Here is a 12,633-nt window from a genome sequence, read left to right on the forward strand (position 1 = left end):
GCAGAATGTACATTTATTTAGAACACTTCACATATAAAATGCTGCTTTATGATTATCTGGCGTGTGGGTAAAAATCGGACAGCAGGGATTAAAAAAAAAACAACAAAAAAAAGAAAAATGAAACCCCACTAGTCATTTCCCCTCATTCATTCGGGGGGTATTTTGATACCGCTTATTATATACAACTCTTTTAATGTGCATTTTGCAATCATTTTTTGGTTAAAAAGAAAAAAATACTGTAAGCCATCTGTGTATATTGGTTAGAATTTATTTTCTTATGTTGACATCTACTTTTGTATGTATTTTAGTATGTAAGATTGTAGGCTATAAATACATACGTTTCAAGTGCCATTGGTGTTTGTACTTGTTAGTTATTATACATGTATACTTCATTATATATTTATTAAGCTTTTAAAATTATGATAGAACTCCCTAACCCAATACACAATTTGTTTATAATTAATTGTTTGGTGAATTCCTCTAATCATGCATTTTCTCTGTTACTCTTTGGCCTCCATGATAAATAAACTCAACATGATTAGCCACCAAACACTTACAGTATTATAAGAACATTTTATATGCATACAAACGAGTGAAGGTGAAAGTGTACATTGTACATAAAGCATGGGGGTGGTGGAGAGTCTGACAACATTACAAATACGTTTAGGCAAAATCCATGTCAGTGATCTTGATCACATTCCTAGTGCATCGCTGTGTGTCTTTGATGCCGGGTCCTACTAATTACCACAAAGTACCGCAAAGTACCCCTATAATTACCACAAAGTACTGCAAAGTACCACAAAGTACCCCTATAATTACCACAAAGTTATTTATTTCTTAGCAGACGCCCTTATCCAGTGCGACTTACAATTATTACAAGATATCACATTAGTTTTACAAACAACTTTACTGGATAAATAATAATAATAATAATAATAATAATAATAATAATAATAATAATAATAATAGACCACCCATTAATGGTAATTTTTTATTTATTTTTTATTTTTTATTACTACTTTGGTACTTTGGGATATTTTGGTAACTTTGGTGTACTTTGTGGTACCTGTGAGTGTAGTTTGTGGTAATTTTCTGGTAATTTGCAGTACTTTGTGGTAATTTGCAGTACGTTGTGGTAACTTTGGGGTAATTTGCGGTACTTTGGGGTAATTTGTGGTAATTATAGGGGTACTTTGTGGTAAATTTGTGGTACTTTGTGGTAATTATTAGGACCGCTTGATGCCTGTTCTTCGTTCTTGTGTGGATAAGACACACTGTTAAAAGCCAAGGACGCATTGCAAATCTGCAATCACGTAAGGAAACTTTATTGTAATATCTAATATGCCGTTTTCTATACCAAGATTTCAGTTTTATAATTCAAATAAAATCTACAATAGATGTCAGATGTCATATAATGTATGTATGCAGAATTCAAATAGGCTGCAGATGCATTGATAATTTCTTGGTGGTAACATTACACTGGGTGCAAATAACGGTATATCATTTTAGCAATACAACAAACGTTCTGTTAGGTTACAAATCGTTAAAATAAGTGAATACATCTCATTCATAACCACAAGTATGGAAAAGACTAAAATATTTTCATAACTACAAATAGTTAATTATTGAGGTAGTCTATAAGAAATGAACCCTGGTCCTGTACACTCTCTCTCTGTCTGTTTCACGGTGAGTTATATACTCTTTCATTAATTAAAACCCTATTTTTCCAAGTTCAAATTAACTCCTGATAAATTATGACAATTAACACGGATTTGCTTTTAAATTCCCACGCACACAAAAGAAAGTCGCAAGAAGCACTGCTCGTTAAGATATTAACATTGTTTCATAAATCAATATAATTTCGAAAATCACATTAGGACGATGATTTAATAACAAAATAGGTATAACGACAGCTTAAAAATGCCAAAATCAATGCTACATACCGATTTCTTGATTAACACTTGAGTTATCATTTACGAACTTTTGAAAATCCTGCCCAAAGTCATCACAAAACTGCCAAAACAACCATTTTGGACTGTATTAAATTACTCATATTTATTCTTGAATTTCTGTTTTTTATTTGTAGATGCAGTTAACAAATACAACAAAAATTCTTAAACATGGGAGGTCTTATGCTGAAGGCCTCTCATTATAAAACTATATTTTATTTTATTTAGCACCCTGTATAATTTACAAAATATCTTACAGACATCTAAAGGTAGACATGATTTATGAATACAGCTCATATTTTATTATTTCAATACTATAAATAAAAGCGCAGACTTAGTATATTCGATTAAAAAAAATCTTAACTGACAATCTTACCTGGCTGTTTACTTGGCATTTTTTAATGTTTGCAGAGGTTCAATTTTATGAAGGGAAGTGAGGTCACACTCTTTTTCTTTAGCAGTTCTCCTCATGCTATTGAATTTACTAATCCTTGTTAAGTGTCCTGCTGATTGTGCTTTCTCAGCAAATTCATCAGCCGATTTTATTACACTGGCAATGTCCGTTTCCATTCTCCTTTTCTTTTTTCTGAGATCCTCTACTGCATCCATCTCCGAATTTCCTTTGACATGGCTGCTCCTTTTTTCTTTTCTTCCAGATACTTTTGTTAGCCCCAGACCTAGTGCAAACACTGTTTTGTGATTTGCACATTTAGTATTCCAACTGACTAAATGATCGCTGATAATACGTTGCGGTACTAATGATTCCTTGTGCAGGTTTTCAACTTCTTATTCACTGAAAACCCTCACTCAGCACTTGCCTGGCCATGCCAAAGAAGCAGCAAGTTTTGAATAACATTCCACAGATCTGTAAAAGATGGAATATTGGCCATGTGTTCATACAGAAGGACATCAACTCGGTCATTCATTTCATAATCTTTGAATCTTGCGGGTGAGTAGTGGTTTTTAATTATGTTTAATGCCCATATTATTATTTCAGACTTGAAGCACTCAAACTTGAAGTAGTAGAAGGCCTACTACGACTGCTTGAAGATGCGGCTACACACAGTGATTTAACTGATGAGCCAAAGTAATCTTTATTGTTCATTGCCCTAACCTCTTTGCTGACTTTTAAATTCAAATATTTTTGCCCTCGAATATGACTTTTTAGTACCGACTCACCTGTGTTGCTGATGTCGAAGCTTCTCATACAACACTGGCACCCTGCTTTATATCGATTGCTTTCGTCTTCCTGCAGCCAGTCACTGTAGGTCTTGTTTTCAAGCCATCCTTCATTGAAATGGCACTAAACACACAGCTACTGAACCATTATCAAGCAGCAACCACAATCTCTTTCAGCTCTTTCAAGCACAGCACACGACAATACACTTGACTGACAAGGTGGTGAGCCAATCCAAAAGCATAGAACAGTGTGCCAAACCAAGTTAGATTATATCCGATGGTTGTTTGAAATATTTTTTGTAGGGCTTAAATGTGGAATGCATCAAGTAAATTAAAAAAGTACCCAATTTAAAAAAAAATAAAAAATCCATGACTTTTCCATGACCCTGTAATAAAATGCCAGTTTTCTAAATTTTTCAAAATTCCAGGACTGGATTTTGTTAAACCAATTTTCCAGGACTTTCCAGGTTTTCAAGCACACGTATGAACCCTGTGGTTATTGTTTAATACGCTAGTTTAACTTTTAGTAACCATTAACTAATGGGTGTTTACCTCCTAAAGACCCCGAAACCTGAATATGTCTGAGGAGGATGGATGTGGTTATAAAAGTTGGATCAGAATGGACCAGAGTACTTTCAGAGATTTACTTCATATGGTAGAAGGCCTGATAAAAAAAAAAAAGACACCGTAATGCATGAAGCCGTCTGACCGGGAGAACGTCTCACAATCACATTGCGGTTTCTGGCGACTGGTGAGACTTTCCGGTCTTTGGAATTTTCTTTTAGGGTTAGCCGTTAGACCATTTCAAACATAGTGACTGAAACTTGCAAAGCAATTTATCATCAGAAAATTCCTGAAGTTGAAGAGGACTGGAAAACCATCAACACAAGGTTTACTGAAGTGTGGCAGTTGCCCCAATACATTGGAGTTCTTGATGGCAAGCACATTGTGATAGAACCGCCACCAAGTTCAGGGTCATTAATGGCTCTTCAGTGGTGTTAATGGCTCTTGTGGGTGCTGACCTTAATTTTATATATGTGGATATGGGCACAAACGGTCGCATAAGTGATGGAGGTGTGGGGGGGAAATGTGGACTGCGTTCTGCTTTAGAGAACTGTGTGCTGCACATCCCATCTGCACACGTTCTACCTGGGAGAGGGCAAGATACCATACGTTATAGTGACTGATGAAGCTTTTGGGTTGAAACCATACCTAATGAAGCCATTTCCCCACGGGAAACATGACCAAGATTCACAAATATTTAATTACAGACTCCATAGCATGTTGATGTGTCGAGAATGCATTTGGAATTTTAGCAGCACGATACCATGTGTTCAGGAAAACCATTGCCCTCAGTCCTGAAAAAGATAAACACATTACCTTAGCACAGAGCCGAATTTAGGTATCATGGGCCCCAGGACAAGAAACCAGAACAGACCCCCCCCCCCCCCCCCCCCTTCCCTTTTTTTTCTCTCTCGAAAGCAACATACTTGTCACTCCGATTCTGGCAGTGACTTCTGTCCAGTATATGCGAAGTGGTTCATTCACATTTATTTGTTATTTATGTATTTTTTTGACAAGGACAACGTACATTTATTTACATTTATGACATGTCATAAGATCATAAGAACGTTTACAAACGAGAGGAGGCCATTCGTCCCATCTTGCTCGTTTGGTTGTTACTAGCTTATTGATCCCAGAATCTCATCAAGCAGGATCCCAGGGTGTCGGCTTCAACAACATTACGGGGGAGTTGGTTCCAGACCCTCACAATTCTCTGTGTAAAAAAAGTGCCTCCTTTTTTCTGTTCTGAATGTCCCTTTATCTAATCTCCATTTGTGACCCCTGGTCCTTGTTTCTTTTTTCAGGTCGAAAAAGTCCCCTGGGTCAACATTGTCAATACCTTTTAGAATTTTGAATTCTTGATTCAGATCACCGCGTAGTCTTCTTTGTTCAAGACTGAACAGATTAAATTATTTTAGCCTGTCTGCATACGACGTGCCTTTTAAACCCGGGATAATTCTGGTTTCTCTTCTTTGCACTCTTTCTAAAGCAGCAATATCCTTTTTGTAACGAGGTGACCAGAACTGAACACAATATTCTAGATGAGGTCTTACTAATGCATTGTAAAGTTTCAACATTACTTCCCTTGATTTAAATTCAACACCTTTCACAATATATCCGAGCATCTTGTTGGCCTTTTTTATAGCTTCCCCACATTGTCTAGATGAAGTCATTTCTGAGTCAACATAAACTCCTAGGTCTTTTTCATAGATTCCTTCTTCAATTTCAGTATCTCCCATATGATATTTATAATGCACATCTGTATTGCCAGCGTGCAGTACCTTACACTTTATATAAGATGCCATGTATAAGATGTATTGCACCCAGATTTATCTATAAGCTAATTGTCTTTGGCAGTTCCTGGGCAGGTATATAGAAAGGAAGAAACTAAATAAACAAACAAACACAAAAATGGAAAAAGAAGATACAAATAAAGTAGCAGAAGGGAGCAATTTGCAATTGACAGTTTAAATAACTTGAAGTTATCGCCTCAAACATAAAGCAATTATTCCCTCCAAACAAATACATAGTTATAATAACGAAAAGAAAACAGCTAAAATTCATAATACCAAAATAATAATAATTAACCTCCCACCCATGATTTTGATAATTGCAGTACAACAATTGACAAAATCTACTAATATACCACAGTTAATAATAACATACAAAAGTGCCAATCCAATAAAATAGTATATTTACAATTAGTGATCACAGATTTGTTTTTGTTTTAACCATACTGTTAGTTTATAAGTACAATCTTTAAATTCATGAGTACATTTCATTCATCCGGATCCTTACTATGAGTTAGTGAAAGGCAGATTATAGTTATACCGATTGTTAATTGGTGGTGTGGGTAGACTGGGTCCGACTTCTTCATACTGCTCAATTCTTCGGGCCCGTCATTAGAACCAGCAGTAGCGCCGCCAAAACCCTTGTCGACTGGGTGATCAGGTTCATTTGTTGTCATTACTTCATCTTTAAGGGATTTAAAACCGAAATGTGATAGTCTCTGGATTTTTTTTCCAGCAGTCATCTTTCACTAGCTTGCTTTTCCTTTTGTTTGTGTTTTTTTTCATTTCATTTGTTTTTTGTTTGTCACTCTCTCGCCGTCTTATTGCATGCACTTGGCCAGTAACTTGACGCTGGTGTTTAGCTAGCAAGATAACGGGGACAAACTGTAGAGTAGCGATTTTTACCAGGGCCCTGGACAAATGTCTGTATCTTCATTGTGAATGGTAAGCTTTTTCTGGCGAATTGATACTTGACTTAATAGTAATACTAAGTGCAGGCCTATTGAACTTATTTGGGCTTTACATCAGAGGGTCGTAGACAGGGATTCCTTAAAATATTTTGGAAAAAATAAACGGCGATTTGCTGATTTATCAAATTAACCACAGCGTAAAGTAGCAAACTTACACATTTAAAATACAGTGGTGTAATTTAAAGTGAACCTGCTTCTTAAATTACTTTGAAACCAATCAGTGATTACATTTTCTCTTATACTGTCCCAAATCAGTTTTCCAGCCGCCATTATTTTAAATTTAAAATAGTGAAGTGAGCAAAGTCACATGATTTATTCTTGTATTTTATTGGCTACTTTTGGCAAGTCTCCTGGTGACATCATGAAAAATCAAACTTGTTTTGATACAGAAAAGTGGCTTGAAAACAGGTCTCCCAACTCTTAGTGGTTTCAATCCACTATTCTTGAAAAAGTGGCTTTGTGTTCGCAGGGTTTAATTGTTTTATTACTGTTTTCTCTGAGAATATTTTTCTCTTGTGTATTTTCTGTTTCCTTTTTACAGAAATACGCGCACAGCTGCTGGGCTCAGGAGCTTTGCATTGGACCAAGATACGCACTTCAGGTTGAGATTGTTTACAGTCTCTTTCCACAGTATGGTGCCGCTGCTGTTTTGGTGACAGCTTTTGCATCACCATTACAAAGGCTGTTAGTACCTCTAACAAACAGGCTTCCCTCATTCTTGTGTGGTTACTGACTGTGGTTTTGCCAGTAGCTTGCAGAGATGGGCATCCCTGTACATTGCTGTACCGTTACCAAGGTCACTAACCGTACCATACCATACCGTACCGTACCAAACCGGGACTGGTGCTAAAGTCACCGAACTGGTAAGAAACCGAACCGACTGGCGCTTACATCCCCGGTCCGGTTCCAACCACTCTTGTTCGGGTCTTGATCTGCCCCGTTGCTGTCTATAAGCTGAGGCAGCATCTGTACATTTACTGTACACTGCATTGCTACTTGCATGGGGTTTTATCCCTGTGACTTATGCAAGGCCAATCTGCTTGTTGAAGACAGGCACTGCAGATGCTCTTCCTTCCTGGGGCCAGAGCATGCCAAACAGGCACTAACAAACCACAGTTTCTCCTAGTTTTGTGCAGTGTTCTTCAAGTGCACGCTGGAGAAATGTGTCTCCCATAGCTCTGCAGAGCGCTCTGCATCCCTCACTCCTGCACCGCGCTGTCCCCCATCAGCCTGTTAGAGAGGTGGCTGCGTATTCCCCCATGACCAGGGGGCTACGATAGGAGACTGGCAAGATGACATCCTGTCCATCGCTGCCTCGGAGAAGGTGGGCGAACAGGAGCTGGCGTTCCCATCTGAGGACGTGGAGTCAGACAACACATTCCCTGCAGTTAAGCTCACCCTGTCTGCAGCGCTTCTGTCGCTGATTAAGAGAGCCACTGCAGTTTTACAAGTGCCCTGGCCTGAAGAAGGTGAGACAAGGCAGTCCATTTTTGATGATGAGCCTACCACCTCTCCCGTGTCCCCCCCAATGCACCTGTACTTTCTTTTTGAAATCCATTTGTCCTGGGGTCACCTGGCTACAGCTCCATCTGTTTCCCGGTCAATGGACACCCTATATAGGGTGCATGATGCAGAGAAGCTGGGTTGGCCCAATTCGCACCAGTGAAGGCTTTATAATTGTTTATAATTTCTTTTTTTTCACTTTATTTCTGGCTTCTATTATTTCCTTGCGGAACACTTGCTTTGATGGAGAGCTCTAATTTCTCACTCCCTTCGCTGTCGCTCGGACGTGTTCACAAAAAAACAGCATTCAGTCATCATCATCTGGGGTGTGAGAGGTTATGTTCAAACATAAGGGCTGCTATTTTTGTTGCAATGCAATAAATGGCAGCATAAGTCTTTATATCCCCTTCAGTCATGTTTTCTTATTTCAAGGTTGTGTGGACTCTATGGAGTTCATGAAGTTGTCCTGCCAAAACATATATGGATTATAAATAGGTACATAGGTAGGAATATTAACATGGTACCATTATACACACAGTGACTGAAGGGGTTATAGTAAGTAAAACCCTCATGATTCATTTTATATTTTCAGGATTTCAAAGGGCCCTCTTTGTTCTTTTTCTATGGAGCGGACAGTTTGCCTTCAAGTTGCCCAGAGTGCAAAAAATACTCTGGGCAACTTGAAGGCAAAATGCTTGGGGAAAATGCCATATACAATTAAGATGCTTCTTGTTCTGTTCCCCCACGATTATCGAAGCCAAGTTCAGCCAAGATGTGGGACTAACTTCAGTTATATAACATAAATATCTTGTTCTATTCCCGAAGGAACTACCTGCTTCCCAAGATTATCGAAGCCAAGTACTTGGACACAATAGATGCACAACACATGTGAAGACTGCTGGACAGGACAGGAATTGGATTTCAGCTGAAACTCCACTAGAACACGACTTTTACAAGTGTAATAAAAAGGAGGGCTTTTACGTAGAATGTTTTCTGTTAGTAACCGATGGAATTCACTTTTGTGGTTTTCATGAAAATGAAGCTCTTGGACTGACGACCAATCATTGCCATGATTGTGGATCAGGCTTCTGCAGTAATAGCCTGGGAAATGTTTTCTATGTCATTCCATTTTATTTTATTGTTTACTTTTAATCTTTGAAAGTCTATACACATATTTTAACATTGGCAATACTTTTTCTTTTTTTTTTGGACGCTTCTCGTGCCCCCCTGTTGAGAACCACTGGGTGAATGTGATGGATTAGCAACTACGACACTTCATATTAGCTGCTCGTGTATAGTTTACGTTGAGTTGTTGTGATCAAGTTTTTGAAGACTCTGATCAATGTGAATTAAAGATTGCTAAATGACAAGCTTGGTTTCTTCTCAGAGAAACTAAGCTGTATTAATAACAGTCAAAGTTGTTCTAATAGTGGAAAACACCAGTGGAGGCTTTGAGTAAATTGTTGTAACAAACAGTATTGTGTGATGCATTAAAATCCACGATTGCAAAATGGTTAGGACGCTCACTTGCAATGAGCAGGGTTGCCAGTTTATGCCCATCCTCTGCTCTATATATTGACAACGTTTAAAAAATTTATATAGCCTAAATCTCCCTAGTTGATGACCAGTAGCTCCCATGTGGAATCTGAGTTGTAATAGTATATTGTATATTTATTAGTCAATGCGTTAAGGGTGTATGTATGCGACATGCATGGATTGTAAAGAGAATAAGAGCTATTGTCTGTTTGGAATAGGCCTATATATCCAGTGGTCCTATTCACTAAACTTTAAAGACTGTTTTAAGGTGAATGTTTTAAAACTTTCTTTTTAGTTAAACAGGGCTTTGAAAGATGAGAATGAACTTATAACCCTCTCTGTAAAATATGCAGGAAAAAGTATCATTAACTTGAGCTGAAAAAAATTATTAAAATAATGAAAATGGGGAGTAGGGGCTAGTATAACATATTGTATATGTAGTATATATGTACAGCTATAGCCAAAAGTTTTGCATAGCCCTATAGAATTAACTAATTTTGTTTCATAAAGTTGCATGAAACCTGATGAATGATGTTATGTTAACATAATGAATTACATACCGCTTTGTAGTTTTCTGTATACTTAACAAAAAAACTGTCAAAAATGTGACATTTCAAAATGTAACATAAAATGCTGTACTATTATTATGGCTTTTTTGTAGTTTCTTTGATTACACAATGTTAAATAAAATATCTAAATTATGTTCATATAGTATTATTATTATTATTATTATTATTATTATTATTATTATTATTATTATTATTATTATTATTATTATTATTTCTCAATCCTAAAATCCTAGGTTATGCAAAACTTTTGGCCATAGCTGTATGTATGTGTTTATATATGAAGTCTGTGAAAAGCAATACATTTCAGAATGTAAAGCCCTCTTTACCCTTTTATACTGAGCCTGTCTCAAAGATCAGGCCAATTTGTTTGCAGCATTTTTTACTTAATGGGAGACCTTTATTCCTCTGGTGTTGACATTCTGTGAGCTTGGGTGTAGCAGCCAATCCTGTTGCCTTTCAAGGGAAACACCCATATATACAACGACCAATCATAAAATACCTTTATTTTTACCTGACTGAATTGTGGCTGCCTTGTGCATTCTATTATAACTTATGAAAACAGAAAAGCATTACTGGTGCAGGTTCCTTTAATAAACATGACCGGAATTGAAATTTGTATCCTGGGATTACTAACAGGGTTTGTTTTCCCACTGGGATAATTGCTAATGCTTTTAAGGTTTCCAAAGTTTTCAAACTCTTTTTAAACCAGCTTTGAAGTTTTGTTTTATACCAAACATACTCAGTGCCTCTCTTTGTGTCCGTCATTAAAAATGCAATGTAGTCCAGGAACTGGAATGTGTTTTCTTTTCCAGAAGTTCTACCAAACCCCACACACCTTCACACTGCTCCACCATTTGTTTCTTAAAATGTCTAACTGTGCCATACCAGGTTCAAAACTTATACAAGTTCTGTATATTAAAAAATAAATAAATAAATAAATAAATAATAATAATAATAATAATAATAATCATCCACGCAGTAACAGATGATTGAAGAAGTGTCCCAGTAATGAGCTATATATACGTAGAAAATAGAAACAGAAAACAGCACTTTATCCTAGAAATGTGTGGGTTTCATGTGCACCTGACAGGCTGTTGTCAAATGCCCCAGGGTCATAATCTGAATTAGGGTCAAAGGTGGGGATGCTTTTGATTTGTTGTAACGAGAGCAATGGTTATTAATGTAAAGAAAAGCTTATCTTGCACTTGCTATTCATTTGTCAAAGAAAATGCTGATTATTTTAGGAAATCGGTTTGGAATATTGAATAGCTGCCTTAATCTTTATATATATATATATATATATATATATATATATATATATATATATATATATATATATATATATATATATATATATGTAAAATAGTTATCTTTCAAATATTCCTTTACCATGTAAATAAGGTGTAATTTAAAAACAAGGTTTCTTGTATTTTGTATGTAAGTTACCAGGAGTGGGAGGTCACTCATCTACCCTTACTATCACAGAACCCAACCCAGTTTTGATTTGTACAGCTCCTGTCATGTACAAACATCTCAGATCTGAACACTTACTTTACAAGCACTGAGAAATGCAAACATGGCCAGTAAATAGTTACTAAGATTCCTGTCCATTTAGTGAATACTATTCTTATTTCAGCCTGAAATGAACTCCATTAACTCAATAGTTCACAGTTTTGAATACTTTTTGATTAGGCCATATTGACAGAAGAACATGTACCACATTTCATCAATCAATCAAATAATTTTTATATAACGCCTTTCATAGCAAATATTCCTGCTTGCTAGTGGCAGTGAGATTGAACACATTTTCAGGGATGTCCAGCTCTTATATTAAGGTCTCAAAGATAATGACATATAAGTACTACAGACTTGCTAATCCAAACACCAGTAATCGGAATTAACCTATTGTTCAAACCTATGAAATGTAAATCACAAAAACATAAAACAGTAGACAAGGCATTTATAGTATGGCACAGATTACAACCTTTACTAATCATTAATCTGAACAGGGTCCAAACTGGTAAAGATTAAAGAAAAAAAAACTAGCTGGAGAAAGCCTGTGTCCAAGAAGCCTTTCAATGAAGCATGATCACTGAAAGATTGAAAGCAGGGTCCTGGAGTGATTTGGTCTAGAGATGTTTCCATCTGAGTACCTAGCAGACTCAGAACTGCACAAGCACACGGAGCTGTGCCGTTTTGCAAAACCCATGAACTAACACTTACATACATACAGTATATAATTCTATATTTATTTTGTGTTTAAACAATGTATCTTGCACTTGATTATGCAGAATGTTTGTAATGTGTACGGCACAACTATGTGTTTCTTACTTATTTCTCTGCACTACATAATGACTGCTTCTGTTTGCAAATACTGGAGCTAGTTTACGCCATGCTACACGGAGACTCCACTGTGCTTTCTGAACACACAGGGGAGGACAACTGAATGTTAGATGAACGCACCTTCAGTACACGTATTTTCCATTTAGAAAGATTGTACAGCTATGGCCAAAAGTTTTGCATCACCTAGAATTTTAGGATTAGGACATAATTAGAAAAAGAAAAAAAAGAA

The 12,633-nt window shown here is 36.7% G+C and overlaps 1 protein-coding gene across 1 annotated transcript in view; it reads left to right on the plus strand.

Moving 5' to 3' along the window:
* The window catches only part of LOC117408926 (solute carrier family 4 member 11-like), a 42,582-nt gene extending 31,736 nt beyond the window's left edge, over positions 1–10,846 (plus strand). Inside the window, exon 20 of the mRNA XM_034014386.2 lies at positions 8,782–10,846. Within this exon, the coding sequence (XP_033870277.1) occupies positions 8,782–8,848 (67 nt within the window). The 3' untranslated portion in view covers positions 8,849–10,846. The remainder of the gene's footprint in view (positions 1–8,781) is intronic.
* The last annotated feature ends 1,787 nt before the right edge of the window (positions 10,847–12,633 follow it).

This window comes from Acipenser ruthenus, chromosome 2, assembly GCF_902713425.1.
Source record: "Acipenser ruthenus chromosome 2, fAciRut3.2 maternal haplotype, whole genome shotgun sequence".
Classification (NCBI taxonomy): Eukaryota; Metazoa; Chordata; class Actinopteri; order Acipenseriformes; family Acipenseridae; genus Acipenser; species Acipenser ruthenus.